The following is a 22978-nucleotide window of genomic DNA, read 5'->3' on the forward strand; positions in this document are numbered from 1 at the left end:
GTTGTTTACGAAATTGAGAGGACGAAAAGCGAATGTCCGGCGCTTTAACCGGATTGGTGGACATGGAAAGTTCACCTAAGGGAGTTGGAAAACCCTGATTCCAAACAAATGGTGCACATGGGCTCCAGTATCCTGAGGGAACGAATGGCGTATGAATCAATCGTTGGTCACCAGCTACCATTGAACTGCATCTCCTTACGATGCTCCACTGCCTTGTGGATCAGATCTTTAGATCAAAGGCTTCAGGTGCGTCCCCCTAAGAAAACCACCTGTTTCAGTTTGGGCACCTGGGTAGTATCACAACCCTCACACAAATCAAATGAGTTTGTAAGGCGCGTATATATATATATATACTCCTTGAAAGAAATAGATCCATATAATAAATAATACTAATAATAATATCAATAAAAATAATTGAATAAAAGAAATTTCAGACATTCTTTTACGTAACGAAAAATTCCATTTTGATTATTTCCTTTTACTGACCAAAAATAAAAAAAATTAAAAAAAACATATCATGTCTTGGTTTTAACATCTCGATCAGTTAGAAAAGAAGTCATAACTACTATTCCTTCTCCTAGTAATTAGTAAACTAACTTGAAACAAAATGATATACAATGAGGTGGAAACCAAAAAAAAGAAAAAAAGAAAAGAAAAAAAAGCACAAACGTATTTGATATAGTTAATTAGGGAAATTATGGATAATTTATGATTCAATTAGTTCGTTAGTTAGTTAGTCAATAAGTCAATTGTTGAATACTTTCAATGAGATACACTATAGAATTGTATAGTAATAAATTAACTAGGAAAAAGGTCGTAAAAAATAAATGAATTTCCTCATTATGATTTATTAGTTTAATATTGCTCTTTTGTTTTTTTTTAAGGTTAACTACTATGGAGAAGATTTGAAAATTGAATATAGTTTTTCTTTTTTCTGTTTTTTAAATAATGAACGAAGAATATTCTTCGTTCAAATATTAGTCTTTTAATATGATGGGAATCTTTAAACCTTTTAACTAATGACTACAGTGTTATTTTGTTTACTGTTATCAGTCAGAAGAGTTTTATCTAAATTCTATTCACTAAGGCTCAGTATAAATAGTATATGACACTTTAAATTTATTTTGTATAAAAGTAGCCAAACATTTAAAAAAATTATCAATCATATGGTAAAATATATAGGGGAATTATACTCCATTAAATGTACTTACTTATTTACGCCTGTTACTCCCACCGGAGGAGCATAGGCCACCCACCAGTATTCTACATTCAACCCTTTCCTGGGCAATCTTTTCCAGTTCTTTCCAGTTAATATTCATCCTTTTCATATCTGCTTCAATCTCTCGGTGTAATGTGTTCTTTGGCCTTCCTCTTTTTGCTTCCCTTCCGGATTCCATGTTAGGGCTTGCCTCGTGATGCACATCGGTGAATTATTTAATTGTATGTCCGATCCACTTCCAACGTCTTTTTCTAATTTCCACTTCAGCTGGAAGCTGCTTTGTCCTCTCCCATAAAACGCTGTTGCTGATGGTACTCGGCCAGCGAATGTTGATTATTTTGCGTAGACAACTGTTTATAAATGCTTGTACCCTGTTGACGATGGATGTAGTAGTTCTCCACGTTTCAGATCCGTACAGTAGAACAGACTGTCTGGACGTTCGTATTGAAGATTCTGACTTCGATGTTGGTTGACAGATGTTTTGAGTTCCATTTGTTCTTCAGTTATAGGAATGCGGTTCTTGCTTTGCCAATCCTCACCATTACGTCTGCATCAGATCCTCCTTGTTGATCAATGATGCTTCCCAGGTACGTGAATGTTTCCACCTTTTCCAGAGTTTCGCTATCAAGTGTGATTGGGTCATTGTTCCACGCTTGTAGCTCTTCTAGAGTTACTGCCGGTCCCAAACCTGGGTAAAGAAGGAGGGTTGAGCATGGGACTAGCGACCCCATCCTGTAGAAAACTAAGCGAACCAGAAAAAATTATCCAAACCATTTAAACTCTGCCCTGGGAGTTGAAGGTAGAATTATGATGCCTCATGATGAAAGCCGAGATTCTTCGAAATCCACGAGACCGGTGCCTTTTCTAGCAACCAGAACAACAATTTTTATGGGTACATGGATTATCCGGACAATGTAAGAGACCGGGAAGACCAGTCCTTGTTGTATACTACATATGAAACAATCTCTACTAATTCCTTCATATTAACTAATATAATCACTGTATTTATATTTTCTGAGCTATAACTTATTCTCTTCTCAACAATATAGTTGGTTCATTTTTATAAAAATAATCAATGAACCAGACCTATTTCATCTTCATCAGTTATACAGAATTCTAGAAAAATCATTATAATTTACTTTTATGGTTTGATTTATTAGTCTAATAATAAATCTGAACTTATAAGTTAGAAATTGATTGTTTTAACATCATTTAAATACAAAACTTTTGATAGTAAACTCTCTATATATATACCTATTTGATTCAAACAAAATCACCTACATGCCAGAAAATGAAATAATTATCATATAAAAAAATATATATTTATAAATAAAATTAAAAAAAGTAGTCGAATTGTTTTTGTTCTGTTTTTTTTTTTTGGTTTCCATCTGTTATAGTTCTCATTTATACAAAAAAATTTTTATTAGTAGTTGGGGTAATAAAAAATTGAAAAAAAAAACAAATAGAAGAGAGAAAAAAATCACGTTTTTTTGTCTCATTCAACAAAGTTATCTATGAAAAGTTGCATTTACATTTCTATCTATCTATCTATCTATATATATATATATATATACATGAATGATTCATCAGGACTAACAACTGAAAACTGTGTTTATGAGAGGTTAAAAAGGGAAAAAAAACAAGCAAACAAAACAAGCAAAACAACAATGACCATGGAGTAGAATGAATCAAGAATATATATTGAAAATGACAAATTGAACAGTGTTAACATTTGTAGATATCCATCAAAAATATTTTTAAAAAAAGTTTGAAAATTGTAGTGGAAAATGTCAACAAGGTAAGTTAACACATGGGGTAAAAGTTCTTAGATATAATTAAGATGTATGATAATCTGAATTTTGAATATGTCGATGTTTCTCTCTCTCTCTCTCTCTCGGTAATTATAATCCATATCCTCTTGATATTTATTTATAATTGTTTCCGGTATCATTTAGTTTAATCCCTTCTGCAACTTTGATTATAATAATAACACCAACCTCATACAGATGAAAACAATGATTCAATATTTGCCTAGTAGTTTTACACCCCTTCCCTATTTTACCATATCCTATTGAAATTATACAACATGGTATTCTTATCAGTTACTTCATATATTCCCTATATATATGGCCTACAATATAGCCTGTTTTAAAAAACCTCTCTATTACGTCATCTTAATTCATTGTTCATATTTCTTTACAGCAGTTATCCTTGAAATTTCATGTAGGATCGGTTATGCAGGTTTATGTTAAACTTAATGCAAAAATTTCCCTGTATTAAATTTGGTGTTTTCAGTATTCCAAAGGAAATTATAAATTTATTCTGAGATTACCTAGCAAACCAAATTTATATATCCTATTCTCCAGTTATAATTTCTCCGTCTAACCTTACCTGTTGTTCAAAAGAAGCACATATAAGAGTTTACTTTGATCTGTTCAACTTCTGAATATAAGTCACAGGAAAATACAAACTCTTACAAACACAAACGGATATTATGTATTATATGACTGATGTTAGGATTTTTTTAAAGTTGATTTACTTTCATTTAATCGTTTTACAGAATCCTGAAAATTATGGTCAGGGTTGTACTTTAAATCAAAATTAATTGGAAAGGATCCACGTTAGTATTTGTAATGAGCTGAAAGGTCTAGATTATTTTAGTATCTATATCAAGACTATATGAATGAAATGACATATCAATCTACTTAGCACTTTCAAAATCGTTAGCTCAAGTAACAAGTCAGCCAGTAGGATAATCCATTAGTGTTTCAATGAATGCTTTCACCTTTACCGTAATTCATTCGCTCTTCTAATTTAGGAAAAAGCAAGATTCTCAAATACAACACGGAGAACACCAAAACAATCACACTTGATAGCGAAACTCTGGAAAAGGTGGAAACATTCACGTACCTGGGAAGCATCATTGATCAACAAGGAGGATCTGATGCAGACGTAATGGTGAGGATTGGCAAAGCAAGAACCGCATTCCTATAACTGAAGAACAAATGGAACTCAAAACATCTGTCAACCAACATCGAAGTCAGAATCTTCAATACGAACGTCCAGACAGTCTGTTCTACTGTACGGATCTGAAACGTGGAGAACTACTACATCCATCGTCAACAGGGTACAAGCATTTATAAACAGTTGTCTACGCAAAATAATCAACATTCGCTGGCCGAGTACCATCAGCAACAGCGTTTTATGGGAGAGGACAAAGCAGCTTCCAGCTGAAGTGGAAATTAGAAAAAGACGTTGGAAGTGGATCGGACATACAATTAAATAATTCACCGATGTGCATCACGAGGCAATCCCTAAATTGGAATGGTGAAGGGAAGAGGAAGAACACATTACGCCGGGAAATAGAAGCAGATATGAAAAGGATGAACATTAACTGAAAGTAACTGGAAAGGATTGCCCATGAAAGGTTCGGATGTCAAATACTGGTGAACGGCCTATGCTCCTCTGGGAGGAGTAACAGGCGTAAGTAAGTAAGTAAGTCTTTTCAGGGACTGAGACAAGGATAACCACCAAAATTAGCTCATTGGAAATATGCTTTAAAGTAACTTTATAAATGCGTAGGATGAATTAACTTAACCGACTCTATATTATTGCATTAAAACACAATAATTTTGTACAGAAATCAAAACAAATGGAAATCATCGTTTCAAAGTGTTTTTAAAATTGAAAATCTAAGGTTTCAAGTGTTATATTTCATTAAGATTTCAATAACTAATCTCTACTACCTACTATTTGTTATTTAAAAAAACTCAATCATACTAATAAGTAATGTGATCTGTTAGATAAAATTTCAAAATTTAGAAAAAAGGTTTTTATCACAGTTAAAAAATAATTGTTTGTATTGATTGTAAGTTGTATACTATTAAAACATACTATGAAACAGGATTGTATATCACTTGAAACTAGTGATAATAAGATTGTTTCTATCTCAACAAAAATTCTTACAGAATTACTAAGTAACATTATCTAAGTAATAAAAAAGTTTTGTGAACAGAATAAAATCAAAGATCATAGTGTTTAATTTATGCCCCCAAATGCCCTGGTACGGCCGAGAGTGAGGAGAGTACGCTCTCCCTCTCGAAATGCTCTCACATGACCACGCGTATATAGTCTCTGCCAGGGATGTCCTATTCACTGCCTTCTCGTGGCATTACTGTTGTTTACAAAATTGAGAGGATGAAAAGTGAGTGTCCGGGGCTTTAACCGGGTTGGTGGACACGGGAAATTCACCTAGGTGAGTTGGGAAACCCTGATTCCAAATAAATGGTGCACATGGGCTCCAGTATCCCGATGGAACGAATGGCGTACGAACCTATTGTTGGTCACCAGCTACATCTTCTCACACTGCTCCACTGTCTTGTGGACCAGACCTTTAGGTCAAAGGCTTGGGGAGTATCCTCCTGAGAAAACCACCTGTTTCGGTTTGGGCACCTGGGCAGTATCACAGCCCTCCTTGTACCAATATTTGTGTGTTTAAATAAATAAATAGATAAATTTAATTTATAATGAATAATTACTGGAATAAATGAAACCTGTTTGTAATCTTCCACATTTTATTCTAAGATTATTTTGATGGCGTACTAATAAATCTTTTCAATAATTTTATCACTGAAATTCATTAGTTGGTTCTATTTACAGGATCATCTTTTAATAGGTACTGGATATTGAGAAATATGAAAATAACAATATTATCTTTGTTTATGAAACTTTTAAGTATCGGTTCTTTCAAAATTTCAGATACTCTATGTTGATAATTGTTAAGCAGTATGAAACTTAGGTTCAGACTTACTTTGTAACTCTCTGGAACCACATCATATGTTTCGTGAAGCACAGTAAAAAATTATTCCATGATAGATTTCGTTTCAAACGTTTTACAACATTAACATTAAAAAAAAAGAAGTTTAGTTATCTAATATTTTTAATCAATAAGTCTAAAGAGTTTAGAAATAGTCTGGGCTACATAATACATAACATGAGATACTAGTGAACAGATTCGCTTTAAGACCTAAATGTATCAGATCTGATGCCGGAAATTCATTTCAGTATCTAGAGGTAATCAAATTAGATTCTTATGTCACAGTTTTCTACTTCAGTTTATTATTTCACTGTTTATACCTCCTTTACGCTTCAATTAATCAATTGTTTAGTTTGTGCAGAATAACTCTTAATGTATTAATGAATTTACTTACAAAGCCACCATTGATATTCTAAGTAATGACTTTGAAATTGATAGCTAGAGATTAAATTTTTACAGTTGAATTCACGAGTTTGTCTAAGCTAGACTAACAGTGAAAACCTGAAGGCAATGGATAGCCGTTTTGTCCTAGTATGGGACTCATCAAAAGTGCGCATCCACCATGCCACATATGGGATTCCAACCTAGGACCTCCAACCTTGCGCATTGATGTTTGAACCCTAAACCAATTAGTCGGTGTCCAACGGTGTTAATGTCTAACTTTAATCAAACCATGATCTTGTGCAACCCTGTATTCATTTTCTGAGGTGGATAACTGTCTCATACTCGGCATGGAATGGACTCCACTGGTTAAGGCTTCTCGTTAGAACTCCAGAAAATCCATATTGAAGCTGGTTGCTAGTGCACATATTTTTATTATCAATACAGGGATTCGTGGTGATTATAATAAATAAAAGTAATTTATTCTCAGTAGTTCAGAGTGTTAAAGTATTGCAATTTATTCTCTACAACTTTTTTCTTTAAAAGCATATGACTAATTATTATTACAGTTTCTAAATTATCATACATCTACATTAGGAAACTCATTAAAACCATATATTTTAAAGTTTTTGCAACGATGACGAGACAGTCAATGATGAAAATAAATCAGTTTTAACTATGTATCTATGCAAGTATAGATTATTGAAATTTTCATATCAGACATATATAATTATTATACATAATTCAGACTGAAATTTTAGTTTCTTTACTAGGTAGGTAGGTAGGTAGATAGATAGATAAAATTATTTTACACTATTACATAACTCCAAAAAATTACTAAGCAATAATTGATAGGTAGGTATGATGTTCATTTGGTTGAAGGTTTTTTTCTTTTTATATAAGAATCATTTCGTATTTAAATAAAGTTATAATTCTATTAAAGTTTTTCATGAAAGTCTCTATCATTATATGATTACTGGGGTTCATTAAAAATGGTTAATAATGAAGAAAAAAAAGAGCATAGTTATTAGATTAATTGGATATCAGAAAAAGTTATTGACATGAAGGCTATAATATTTATTACATAATACTTAAAGGAATAACTTCTAAATGTATTCAAATTAAAAATGTTTGAATTAGACAATAATACTGTAGTGAATGAGAACACAAATGGGGACAACCAAATGTAAATGTATTTCAATAATGCATTACAGAATATCTTAGTAAAATCTGTGAACCATACAATGTATAGTTCATTTGGAAAATATGCATCAATTGTCTCATACTTTTTGGTTCCTTCGTCTCGTTACCAATCATTCTCTGTTCTCGTTCTATTCTCATCGATTTTATCAACCTGCTGCCAGACATTCCACTTTCTATCGGTGATATATAGTACTTATATCTGTCAACATCAGTAGCACACATTGCAATACAAAACTGAATATCTTTATTAAAAAATACAATTGAATGTGATTTATCACAATTTCTTTCATTACGAAAAACCTATAGTAAATTGTATAAAACTTTGAGATGAACAAATGATCACCAAAAGAGTAAAACCTCTGTGTGATTATCGAATTCTGGTTCAACCAAATTTCCTGATCACATTTTGATAAGAAAATGATAAGAGAATACAAGCGATTCAAATGATGCAAGCTATTAATACTAACAGATATAAGTGGTAAGTAACAGCAATGGAAAGTGGAATGCCTGCCAGTAGAATATTGAGAAAATTGATATAAAGAAATCAGGTAGAAAAACAAACAGCAATTGTAAAAACAACAGAAGGAAGGACAAATGAAGCAAGGTATGCAAGTGATTCATTTAATGTATAGTTTTCATATATTTCGAAGACACTCTCTAATTTCATACAGAAAGTAAATTGGTTTCCCCACTTTTGTTCTCGTTTGCTATACTATGATCAAATAATCAGTTATTCATTAAAATAACAACAAAATAAGCAGACTTTTGTTGTTACAAATCATTGACTGTACTTCTTACTAAACAATTATTTCACTCAAAACTCCGAATGTGAGTAAATAATTTGTTTATGTAACAGGTACAGAGTTTAAACGCCTGGAGAAGCGCTGATATGCAATTAAAACGAATATCATGTACATAGTCGGCTGGGACTATTCATAATTTAAAAGAATTTGGACAAACTGGAAATAAGATTATTGTTTGCTGTGTGCCAATATTGCTTTCATGTAATAAGGCTAAATGTTATTTACAAAGTTTACTGAGTCTAAATTAAACAAAAATGTTTGATTCAATTGGTAATGTCATAATCTATATCTTCATCATAACATGTTTGAATAGCAAACAGATAAAAACAGTCATGTTTGATATTAGCGTTTTGTTAGCGTTTTTTAGCGAGTTGGTTTTCTACGGGATGGGGTCGCTAACCCAATGCCCAACCCTCCTCCTTTATCCGGGATTAGGACAGGCAGTAGCCCCCGGAGAAGCTACAGGCAGAGTTATGTTTGATATTAGATTTCCTGAAAGAATTAACAGCTTTTCTAATCACCTTTATTTCGTTAGTGATAAATTTTTAGTTGAATGCTTTTTGTAACATAAAGTGGTAATATGGTAATTATGTATGAACTCAAGAGAATAAAAGTTACAGATTATATTATAGACATTATGAGTGTTTTGGTAAAACTAAGTAAGAGAATAATTGTTATTCTTACCCAAAAAAGTATCATAACCCGAAAATATGTATCATTTAGAAGTTTAGTATTCTTTTTAATACGTAAGACCTTTTTTGCTTTGTTCCTAGGAACTATCATATTATTTACAAGGAAACAAAAAGTGATTTAGGAACCTAGGTTTGTTACTTTAATTGTCACCTGAAGTTCCTCTGTGTAAGTTTATTTATCTATGACGTATTGAGTAGACTTGTTATCTTATCTGTAGATACTGAACTGTGAAACTATTCGCTTTAATTTAGACGAGAGTTCTTTTATACTGAACGATATAAGTTCCATCATTTGTTAATAAATCAAACTTTAAAGAAACTGAAGCCAATTTTTTAATCCGACAATTGATGAATAAAATTTCTTTAATCTTTTAATAAATCTCTACGAAATTCATTATTTATACTTTTGGGAATAATAAAAGTCTGGCATTTGTTATACATTATGGTTCATTTGAGAATTCATTTTGTTTTGGGATAAATCTCAATTTTGTTTTATTACATAAATGAAAATCTTATTCAGAAAGGATTTAATAACTTTAATATATTTGGTTACTCATTTGTAGAATTAAAGCATTTAGACTAAGTAATAGTTAACTCTGACCTTCATTGTTTATGGAATCTTTTTGTATATAGACTAAATGGATATATTGTCTAGAAATTAACAGTGAAAGATACAAAAGGTTAATTCATTGTTAAATGAACTGTAAAATAAGATGTCTAATTTTAAATGAATATTTGTTAGTTCACTTGATATCGTTTGCTCGTATCTTCCCATTATTGTTTAGGATGGTAATTGATCAATCTCTTGTTAGCATATGTGCATCCTTTACGCACTGCCTCAATATTGCCTCAAGTTACAAGCTTTATAAACAAAGATGAATGACGGCTAGTAGTGGGATCCAGCATGCGCTTTTCGTTTTATTTGGGTGTGAAAATCAACTCTGGGATATAGGTAATCCAGCTGACGAGTGCCAAATGGGACGAAACATGCGTCCTAGATTCTACTGCTAGTCACCATCCATCTTTGAATATTTGTCAAGTCAAAATTTTGATCATTAGGTCTTTGTGTGTAAAAAATGATTCTCAATACAAAAAAGTACCTAAAACAGTTATGTAATACAGAAAATAAGTCAGGTAAGATAAGATTTTTTCTTAAAATTTCAAGACTATTATCTCAATAATCTTTCACAAGTCAGTTAAGATGTTTAATTAAGTATACATATATTTATAAACAAGGTGTCAAGTGACAAATTGAATCATAAAGTTTATTTCAAAATTAATTCTTCTAAAAACAAACAATTCATTAAAGTAACATCAGCTAAATAAAATAAGCTTTAAACTATGAGTTTGAGAGGATTGTTTTCTCCAGAATCGTAATTGTCATATATTTGTAGTATGATTATAATATAACATCACAAGGGGTTTTGTGGATATTATAGTAATTTTGATAGTTGAGATCATGAATAAATTGAAGCTAGACCACCGTGGAAAACCTGGAAGCACTGAACGGCCATTTCGTCCTATTGTGGGATTCCTCAGCATGAACTCGACTATTAAAATTACTGTAATATCCACAAAAACCCCTTCTGATAATAATCAACATATGCTCACTGGTGACTCGGTTCAAGAAGCATTTTCTGGAGTTCTAATGAGAAGCAGTGACCATTGGAGTTCAACCGGGTGTGTTGTGAGATAGTAACTCACTGAAGACAATGGTGGATGTGTCGCTCAATTTCGTGGATTGGTTGATGTTAGACATTAACACCGTTGGATGCCAACCGGCTCAGTGGTCTAGTGGTTAAGCGCTCTCGCGCTAAATTGATAGGTCTTGGGTTTGAATCTCTCGAGGCGGGATCGTGGATGCACACTTCTGATGAGTCCCATAATAGGACGAAACGGCCGTCCAGTGCTTCCAGGTTTTCCATGATATTCTAGCTTCAATTGATTCATGATTAAAACTAACAAAATTACTATAATATAATAGTATTAGTGGTGATAAGTCGTAAAATTTTATTGGTTACTAAATAAACTGTAAAAGATTTGAGTAACAATAAAAAAATAATAAAGATATTAAACTATCATACAAGTCACACCTAATAAACTGTACATAAAATCATTTTATTAAGATAGATTTATTCCTTTCATTTTTATTAACAAAATTCAAATGAAAACTAGAAAGGTTTCAAGTTAAAAGTTAACAATATGGAGAAAAATAAAGCGATAATCGTAGATGTTAAACTGTTTAATAGTTTCAGTTAATTTTTCTTGGTTATGACAGGAAGGAAATATCCTGTTGATTGTGGTGTTATGATCTTAAATAAAACAATAAATAAATATACTACTTAAATTGTTTATCTAGAAAACGATATTATATATATACTACTATGTCATTGAAGTAAATAAATCCATTTAAGTGATTTAGATCAAAAACATTTTATAACTGTTTGCTTTGTATAATAATGAGAATGATTTATTTGATCAAATGATGATTGACCAAAATGGAGTTCTATAAAAGGTTTAAAGTATTTGATTTATAACTCTTCTTTGAAATTCAAATAGTGTTTCCATTGAAAGAGTGTAATGTTTCATATGTTTATCTCTGTTCATATATGAATAATCCATCATTATGATATACAAAATAGTTAATAAAGTATTAAATACCTTTTCTAAAATAAATTTTATTTCCTTTATTTAGTTTGTGTATAAATCAAATCTATGCAAGCAAGAAAATCTAACTGATAGTTCAGTCTTTTCAAATTAATGTCCATAAAACTTTGTCATCAGAAATGGATAGCATAAAATAGTTCACTGACCTTAAAGTTAAACGTTTGCTTGTGAAACAGAAGGTCCTGAGTTCAAGTCCCATGTGCGAGAACGTGGATGTGCACTTCTGAGGAGTTTCATACTGGAACGAAAAGGCTGTCTAGTACTTTCACGTTTTTAGTGGTAATGTAGCTTAGATCGACTCATGAATTCAACTATAAAATAGCTACAATTTTTTTAAAATTATCTATGCCGTCTTTACATTATTCTTATAAAGGGGTTAGTGAATAAATTATAGGTCATATAGTGGTGAAATTATCATTGGGATAGTGAATTTTTATTCGAATAAAATAGATGATTTATGCTATGATCATTAAGTTGTAAAAAGTAATGGAACAAACAGTATCAAAAATGTTTCAAAGAGAATTATATATATATGCCGAAACAAAGAAATAAACAATAACAGATTTAAGGTCAACAAGAACAAATCAACATCGAGGTGCACAGAACAAGCTAAGAACTACATGTGGAGAAATTCAAACACTTCACTTCTACCCGAAGTTTGTGCTGATGATGTCGTTCAGAAGGTCGATGAAAGCTCCACAACCAAACCATCCAGCTCAGAGAACAAAACTTCATCAAAATATATACTACGATATTTTACTTAAAACATTTCAATTTAAATACTAGCAATATACATATATGTGTCATATTGTTACAATAAGCGTTGATATATTCATTGTTACAAGTTTTGTTATATTGAAGAATTATAAGCAACAAATTGCTCTTTAAAATTTATTTAAATTGCAATTATTTATTAAATACATTTGATTCGTATTTTCCAATATTTAGTATTAGCCGTTCATCTTTAATCTCGAAAGATTCCAGCTACTTTTTTTTTACTTACTTACGTCTGTTACCCTTCGTAAACGAGCATAGGCCGTCCACCAGGATTCTCCATCCAACTCTGTCTTCGGCTATCTTTTACAGTCGCTATTCATTCTTTTGATGTCTGCTCCCAATTCTCAATGCAATGTGTTTTTTGGTTGTCCTCTTTTCCTTTTTCTTTCAGGATTCCAAGTTAGCTCTTGCTCATGATACGGTTTAATGATTTCCACAGTGTACTTTTTCCGTACATCACTTACTAAATGCAATAATCTCGATAGGATTCTCTCTTATTTCTTCAATGGTCAGATCAAAAAGAAAATACATCAACGACTTAAGTGTCCACATTTAATTTTTTTCGGTATCATGCAGCTTGATATAAGTTGTAAGCTTGTTACAATTGGGCTAAAGTACCTACACTTAAGAGTCGCAATTATCCAGTTACGATAATTGTAAAACAATAGTAGTTTATTACGACACTTGTAGGGTTGGAAAGTAGATGACCTAAAAGTTTGAGTTAATGATCATGATATATTATTACTTTAAATTCAAATCCCTTTATTAATATATACATGTTTATCCATAAGTTCTTTGCACTAAACTGTTTAGTTTTAGTTTATTTAGAAAATATATTCTGACAGTCCATTCTCATGTACTATGATTTTTAAAAGCTCTAAACAACAACAACACCGTCTCATTATTGTGATAAAGTATTGTGGTGAACAAGAACACGGGTGAGGACAATCGAATGTATTTATACACAAATTACAGACTATATCACTAAATTCTGGTAACCACACAGTAAACAGTTAATTTGCAAAATGACAATTAATTGTCTCAATCTTAACTGTTCCTTCTGGAAATATAAGCCCGTCTTCTCTGATTTTATTGTTTATGCATTTTCATACCGACTGCGCTTCATTCCTGTTCTTTCCATATCGATCTTCTGCCAAGATACATTCTATGTCTGACCATCACCATATACTACTTATGTAGATATAACTAGCCCACACCACAGTATTACCAGATGCCAGGCTGCCTGTTAAAATTTTTGTTCAATCATTCCTAACAACTTTTTATTATCATTCATTAAATATGTTTGACTTATCAATAATAACATATTTTATATATTATTAATTTCTTATCATTAGAATGTGATTGTAATCTTCATTCAAATGAATGCCGATTTTCAAATTCACTATATTTATTATCTAATCGTATAAGTGGTGGTATTTGTGAAAATTGTCAACATAATACAATTGGTCGTAATTGTCATCAATGTGCTGAAGGTTATTATCGTGATTGGACTAAACCAATAAGTCATGAAAATGTTTGTTTACGTAAGTTTATGCAGCTTAATTAAAAAATTTTTTTCTTTTGTTTTATTATAATTAAATATAAGAAGGGGGTTTTGTAGAGATTTTAGTAATTTTATGTAGTTGAGATCATGAGTCGATTGAACCTAAACGACCATGGAAAACCTCAAAGCATTGCACGGCCGTTTTGTCCTATCTCCTATCTCCACAAAACCCCCTTTTGATAATGATCATATGCTCACTAGTGACTGACTCTATGAGGTATTTCCTGGAGTTCTAGTGAGAAGCAGTAACCAGTGGAGTTCAACCAGGTCTGTTGGGAGATATCAACTCACTGAAGACATAGGTGAATAGTCGCTAAATTTCGTGGATTGGTTGATGTTAGACATTAACACCGTTGGAAGCCGGCCGGTTCAGTGGTCTTTCGGTTAAGTGCTCGTGCGCGAGACTGGTCGGTCCTGGGTTCGAATCTCGTGATGCAGGATCGTGGATGCACACTTCTGATGAGTCCCATAATAGGACGAAATGGCCGTCCAGTGCTTCCAGATTTTCCATGGTTTTCCAGATTCAATTGACTCATGATCTCAACTATATATAATCAAATATAATTGATTAGAATGAATAAAAGTAATGTGTAGTTTTAAAGTATTCTATATCTTTTTGTAAGTAAATGAACTTAGTTATTCTGTTTTGGAAAAATCCAACATTCATAGATTATAATAGTATAAACAGTAATGTTCCAAAAGTGTAAATACTATTATATTACATAATAAGCTAGCTAAATCAATAATAAGTATAAATTCAATACCAATTGGAATTTGTAACTTAGTTTTCTCTGGTTTTCTAATTCAGAGTTCAATGAAAATGCTTCTTCAGATTCAAAACATCTAATCGTTGTGGAGTTATTTCAAGATTTCCTATGAAATTCTCATTGATTAATATCAGTTTACCTTTGATTTCTCTTTACTAGATTATACCTCAATGAATCTTACCATTGATATATTTACATACATACATATCATATTTAACGACTACCGGACCTAGTGATATTCTCCAGGTTATTCTGTAACCACCCTTAGACTCTCTGTAAAAGATAGAGGTTTTAAAAAATAGATGGTGAGGAAGTACTGATAAAGAAGCGGTAATTAGTCGACCAACATATTGGCTGCATTGCATTACTTTTTCCTTAACAATATACTATTCGGTAGTATTTATAGTCAATGAAAAATATCAACATTGAATCAAAAAAATGGCACAAATTAAAGCCAATTGAGAGTAACGTTGGATTATAACCTAATATAGACATTTAGAAGTTGTTAAGCTTATTAAAAGATAATTCTGGAAATAGTTGATTACATAGGATAATAAACAGAAAAAAGTTTAGTTGATTAATGTGAGATGAATCAAAATAATTATTATTCATAGACATTCAAAACGATGCTATTGATGGTAGAAACAGTCCACTAACTCCTTGCGAGTATAAAATTGAGATTTCAAACTTCTATTTGTTGGCGTTTTTCCACATTTTACTCTCGGAATTCATTTGTTATCCCAGTTTTAATTTTGATTTTTATTAAGTGACATATAATTCCCATTTAAACATTAAAATTAAAAACACGAAGTTAAGCGAAGGTATCTCTTCAACGTATTATCAAGCTGTACAATCGTATGTATATATGAAAATGTTTTGTTAAAGCACTAAGTCTGTGATGAAATGTGAACACGAATAACCAAGATGACATAATGGAAAGATTATAATACTAGGTTACGTAATACGAGTAATAACAATAGATTTAGTGAACATAATAAGATGATTAAAATGAATAAAATGTTTCTGTTACAATAATTAAAGGTCATTAAAGGTCATCGGGAAGTTGTTGTCGACAGTTTCCAACTAATGTTTACCATCCTTGTGAAATGATTTCAATTAGATGGTTTTTAATAAAAATCCTACTGACACTTCAACTTGGTGGACAAAAATTTATTCAACTGTAAATACTAACAACACGATTAATACAATGTATGAATAAACTCATCAGAATAATTCGTTCAGTAAAAAAAACTGATAAAAACGATATTCTGTGCGTAATGCAACCAAATTAAAAACTAATCTACCCTAAAACTAGAATCTATAATTACAAGACACTTTCTTAAATTTCATACTTCATCTATAAAGTTTAAACTTAAGATCAATCTTGACTCATTTGTTTAAACAGTATATTCATCAAATTGCTCGTTTGATTCGCAAATATAAAACAGTTCTTAACTAAAAGATTTTCGATTAGCTCTTTGTAATATTTTAATGAATTGGTATATTGATATTTTCTATACATTAGTCAATATGATCATTCATTTAACTTCAATATGCTTTTAACAAAGTTACTTTACATAGGTAATAAAAAAGTAAATATTTTATTACTATAAACTAATCCCAACATTTATTCGAATCTCAGAGGAATTTATACTTACTTACTTACTTACGTCTGTTACCCTTCGTGGAGGAGCACAGGCCGCCCACCAGCATTCTCCATCCAACCCCGTCCTGGGCAATCCTTACCAGTTCCTTCCAGTTAACATTCATCCTTTTCATATCTGCTTCTATTTCCCGGCGTAATGTCTTCTTTCGCCTTCCTCTTTTCCACTTCCCTTCCGGATTCCAAGTTAGGGCTTGCCTCGCGGTGATTTCCTCAATGTATGTCCTATCCACTTCCAGCGTCTTTTTCTAATTACCTCTCCAGCTGGAAGTTGGTTCGTCCTCTCCCATAAAACGCTGTTGCTGATAGTATCCGGCCAGTGGAATTTATATATTGATCTGTAATTATGTTTTGACTATCTCCTCGTTCAAAACACAAATTCGGATTTCAATAATATATGCTTTATGTTAAATTCTAATTCCTTTTGAGCTATGATTAGTTGCTAAGTTTAATCTCTATTTACTGTCCTAATAGAAATATACACTAAATATTGTCTACTCTCAATAAGAATGTCATAATAATATTAATGTTATATCACTGTCAGTGTATTGTGATGTTGGTTACTTATAACCACATAAGTAGTATATAATGATGGTCAGGGATTGAATCTATTTCAGTAGAAGATCGATAACGAAATAACGGAAACAAAACGCAGTTGATATGAAAATGCATAAACAACAATAATCGAAGATGATGGGCTCATATTTGCCGAAGGAATAATCAAGATTGAGACAATCGATTGATAGTTTGCAAATTACCTGTTTTGCTGTATGGTTGTTAGATTTTAGTGAGATATTCTGTAATTTTGTGCTCAAATACGTTCGATTGTCCTCACCCATGTTCTTGTTTACTACAGTATATTATAAATAGACTTAATTTACATTAGTTACTTTAACATACGAATGATATATATGGATCTACTCCAAGTAAAGTGAATTTGATGAACGTGTATTTCCTGTGTTTTTTGCTTTTTTATTATTTACTGAACGGAAGGATTCCACCTTATTCAGTAGTCTCTTTTATGAGTTTAACAATTTCTAATATCGAACATCAATTTCGTTTCATATCAATCAAAAATTGATAGTTGTTTGTAACTTGAGATTAGATAATGAAACTTATGTGCACCTCTGTAGCATATATATTAAAAAAAAACAGACATGTATGGGATCTTTTCTACTTAACGTATAAAATTATTTAAGGCTGGAAGGTGTATACTTATTGTTTAGCAGAATAACTTGCCAGTTGACTAATGTAGAGAACAATATAGTTAATTCAGATATATTTGGAATAATCAATACAGAAGACTATGACAATCGTGCACTAATTGATCCTTTGATTATCACTGATAAATCATTCCTCGTTCATACTCCATTTATATCTTTCTCTTAGGTGTTATGACTGATTATTTCATTTGCCAACTTATCAGCAAACATTTTGTGTGACCTAGTTTCTGTAAAAAATCTTTTATTTTAAATTTTGTCTTTGTTCCTTCTATCATTATATAATACTTTTGCTATTTATTATAAGAATTCTTAGTCGTTGATCCATATACTTATCAATCAATAACCTTAGTTTTATACAGGAGCTTCGCGTCACAAACTGACACTGAAAACCAGATTTGCAGCTCATGATTTACATAATTTATACAAGCTTACATTCAATTAAATATATAAATTGTGTGTTATCTCCACTTTCTCTTAAATTCTTTTTTGTTTTTTTAATGTATCTCCATTAATAATAAGGCTTAGAATGTGAAGAGTGTACTCTGTTATCAACACTCATTTGTTGGGATATTACATATTATTATCGACACTTTTTCTTAAATGTTTCACAGTTAAAAATTTGTTTAATTTTCTTTATACAGCATGTCGATGTCATCCAATTGGATCTATTGTCCGTCATGATTGTGACAGAAGAAGTGGACAGTGTCGATGTAAACAAGGTGTAGCTGGTTTAACCTGTGATCGTTGTCAAGATGGCTATCATCAAACACGTTCACCACTTAATCCTTGTACGAAAGGTAAAAAATAGATGTTATTGAAATTTCTATGAAGTCACTTTTCATGTTTAAAAATAATTCTGTGATTATCAAAGTTCTTTTTAATATTATTAAATATCAAATATACTGCTTAGCATTTCCATCCTCTTAACTTTAAACATAAGAAATTGGAGGACGTTTGAGTGCTGTCAGTATTTGATCATAGATATCTTTAGGGGCATATTCATTTACATTGAAGCCACTAGGTGAATATTTGTGAGATTTGTTGGATTCTGGACAAAAATGGTAAATCGACTTCGGATCAACTTTTAACTTCTTTTTGTTAAAATGAACGCTCATCTCAAGTCACTGTGTATCAAAAGAAGTACTGCATCATCTCACGAGATTACTGATTTTTCACTAAAGCTATTCTACAAGAAGCAAACTTTACGGTGAAGTTTTCTGTGAAAATTAGAATCAGTGGGTGGCAAACTTAAATCACATTGTCATAGCTTTATTCATTCTTTATTTTATTTTCAGACTTATAGTTATATAAGATTCGGTATTTTCCATCCGTCGATTTCAGTCCATTTATTTTTATTTTTAAAAAAATACAGAATTAATACTTAATTTTCGAATACTACTCATATAATTGCTTTGAGAGTTTTTATTCAATCTATGAAAGTATTCATTGCTAGAAAACTATTAATATGTTTAAGAAGAATGCTTAAAATCATTCTTCCTGTCAGTCATTAATTTTTTCTTATATATAAATGTAATTGAATTTGTAAATTACCTATTTCAGTCAGTCAGTCACTATTTGATTCATGATTAAGAATTTAGACAAGTTAAATAATATTGTTCCCAAAGAATTACTCTTTTCGATAATGTAATAAGAAGACGAAGATTATCAGAACTATGTGATATATTAGCGCAATACATTTCGAACAATCTGATCACACATATACTTGTTAAGAACACTTAGAGAAGCCTTAGCCATACGAAAATTCAAACCCCCTTTGTGTATTCAAAAACAGTTTGTTCTCTCCTTAAACCTACCCTGGTAATATTAGCTTAATATCCAGAGTGATTAGGTGTCAAATTGTTTTCACATTGTTTTTACTACTATTATTATCCTTGTCTCCTCTTACCCCCATTTCCAGTCTAGTTGACCTTTTATTTCTATATATAAATGTTCTTAATAGGTATATGTATGATCAGATTGTTCGAAATGTATTGCGCTAATATATCATCACATAGTTCTGATAATCTTCGTCTTCTTATTAAACTATCGAAATTAATCAAAGGGACTAATTACTCTTTTCCCAGAATCATTCATTCACACACAATGGAATAATTATTTAAATTACTTAAATTATCATAAGAATATTGTATGAATCTATTTAGTGAATAATTAAAATTTTCATTTGAATAAGAAGCTTGATGAGCATATAAATTCCTTGTTTATTTTTGGGTTCTGTTCGATTTCTAAATCTTTGATATATTTCTTGAATCATTAGACGATAACTTGATATGTATAACCTTAATGTAACACTAATATGAGTACGATTTTTCCTATATATTCAAATTAGGAGAGAATGAATTTTAGGGACTTAAGGTAATCAATAGTGCCATCGTCGTGAACATGAACATTAGTAGGGACAATCGAATATATCTGGCACGAAATTACTCAATATCTTGTTAAAATCTGACAACCATACAGTAAACAGGTAATTTGCAGACTATTAATCAATTGTTTCAATCTTGACTGTTCCTTCTGCAAATATCAGTCCATAGTCTTCGATTATTATTGTTTATGCATTTTCATACCAATTGAGTTTCGTTCCCCTTCTTTCCTTATCGATCTTCTGCTGAAATGCATACTATCGTCATATACTACTTATGTGGATATAAGCAACCCACACCATACTATATGAAGCAAATTGATAATTAATAACCTGAGAGTTTGTGTAAATTCCAATTTACATAACTTATATCTAGAATGAAGATAATTAACATTATGAACTATTATCATGTCTGCATGATTGTCGTAGCTAGCTGTTGGAGATATCAGGTGATGTGATTCAGAATTGTTCACAAGAATTCAGAGGCTATCACACTTTTTCTTCACTAAGATTCTGAGTTTGATACTTATCTTATGAAATTTTCTGTCCAACAAATCTTTATTTCTTTCATGAGTCGTATCTTTGATGCCTAATCTTTTCTTTTCACACCAATATCATTACTACCTCTACTGTTCTGAGATTTATCTTGATAAGTTTATTTGGCTATACTAATGAGGTGTGGTAAATCGAAGCGATGTATACATATGCCAGGTTCTACGTCTCGTATATCTGAGTGATTAACTGACGAACAACAATCATTCGACGAATAAATGTAAACCAAATAGTGCTATACATTTAATATGAAACATATCAACAGCAATTTCAGAAATTTCAATGAGGTCATAACAGGAAATACATGTGTTGGTCATTACAATACTTTTTGACTAGTCAGGTGGAGTTCTCATTCGTAACTTCATTTCATTTTCGAAATAGTTAAATCACCAACTGTTCTCATGGGTGAGCTACTATCTCACTTCCGAAAAATAATCTCAAATTGCAAATATTTTACTATTTTAGTCACCTAATAAAAAACATTTAGAAAATTCACTAAAGAATGAAATATACTCGTTAATCATTAGTTCCACTCATTATCAAAACATGACTAAATTACCACTGCAAACAAACAGAGATTACACATAGATATATTCAATTTACTCTTTGACACCAAACATAGTAGCAATAGCTGAAATATCAATGTACGCAAAAGTGTTTTGATAACATTCTTTTAAAAGGTAGTTGGTTAGGGAAAAATAGCGTATTACACTGAAAATAAGGTGTTAGTAATAGTTTTAACTTCAACACATGTCATACAAAAGTCATTTGGTAACAACCGCTTCAAAGAATTCAACTGAGCTTTAAAATACTCATGTGTTGATCATTACTAAGATATTATTCACTTCCATTTACAATCCTTTATCACCCGAATGTTAAAATACCGTCATACATATCACAGACCAACAATCGTAGTGTCTCTTGACATCGGGGCTGCTTTCGATTCATTGGACAGGACTGTTCTCTGGAATTGTCTATTGAAGAAGGGTTTACCTGAAAAGTTTATCAACATGTTAAAAGCCCTATATACGAATACCTCAAGCAAAGTGAGGGTATACAACCACCACTCTCCACTGTTCCACTCAAGTAGCGGGGTTAGAGAGGGTTGCCCAATCTCACCATTCCTCTTCAGATTTGCCATAGGTAACATTCTGGAAACAGCTTTGATAGATGTCGGTAATGGCGGTATGGATCTGCTGAAGAATCCTTTCTGATTATATTTGTACTAACTGGACGGCCACTCCCATTATTATTATTTCACCAACATACACTAGTTTCTGTTCGTTATTGTTCTTTTCTTTATATGCACTTTACGTTCTCTATCTCTTCACATTCTCATTGTCATTGTCTGGCGCATATGTATCTGGTACCCCTTTGTACCAATATTTATGTGTTCAAATAAATAATTAATAAATAAATACCACCCAAATGAGGGAATATTGAGATAGGCAAGAATTCAAGACTCTTGCTGGTTAAATTTTCAGGCATACAATAATTATTCCTAGTCAACGATTAGTTATCTGCAAATGTTCATATGGTAAGGAAACACGGAATGTGCAAATGTGTGTAGCCAGTAGAACGATTATATTATTTCAATGAAATCGTGAGCTGATCTAAGTTACACCACAATCGAAAACCTGGAAGTAATGGACGATCGTTCCGTTCTATTGTAGGCCTCTCAGTAATGCACATCCACGTTACCGCAGGCGAGACTAGAACCCAGAACCTTCGATCCCGCTCTCGAACTCTAAACCTCTAGATTACAGAGTTGGCATTCACCCGTGTTATTATATGTTACATAAATGTATAAAAGAGCCTAACTATTCAGAATGATGATTGTTATGACTGTCTGTGATAAAAGTAATCTTCAACAAAAAATAGCATACCACAGTAAAACAAAATTTTACAATAAGACAACTGATAATAATTCTAAGAATGACTGTCATTCAATAATTTTCTTCTCAAGCTTTTCAGTTATAAATCAAGTTTCTCAAATAAATTGACTTGGTATGAATCATCATAGGTCAAAAGAATATTCGTTTGTCATAATTTTAAATTTTATGGTACCTAATCTTAGGGTCAAATTATTTATCATAAGATTATAAATTATCAACTGTATTAACATGATTCAACGTTTATGTACACATGAGTGATTACGTAACACAAGAGTAATTCTCCAAAGGATATAAACTTTCAGAAATCTATTCATACTATTTTATATGGTGAATCAGTCACGCAAATCATTTCAAAAAACTTAAACATATAAGATTT

At 31.5% G+C, this 22978-nt stretch overlaps 1 protein-coding gene across 1 annotated transcript in view; it reads left to right on the forward strand.

Moving 5' to 3' along the window:
* Positions 1 to 22978, forward strand: part of Smp_146840 (putative netrin) — a gene marked incomplete at its 3' end in the record, with an annotated part of 48870 nt that overhangs the window by 12927 nt on the left and 12965 nt on the right. Inside the window, exons 4-5 of the mRNA XM_018789568.1 lie at positions 13914 to 14102; positions 18417 to 18572. Coding sequence (XP_018654997.1) covers positions 13914 to 14102; positions 18417 to 18572 — 345 coding nt within the window. The remainder of the gene's footprint in view (positions 1 to 13913; positions 14103 to 18416; positions 18573 to 22978) is intronic.

Source organism: Schistosoma mansoni, chromosome W (assembly GCF_000237925.1).
Source record: "Schistosoma mansoni strain Puerto Rico chromosome W, complete genome".
NCBI classification, from domain to species: Eukaryota; Metazoa; Platyhelminthes; class Trematoda; order Strigeidida; family Schistosomatidae; genus Schistosoma; species Schistosoma mansoni.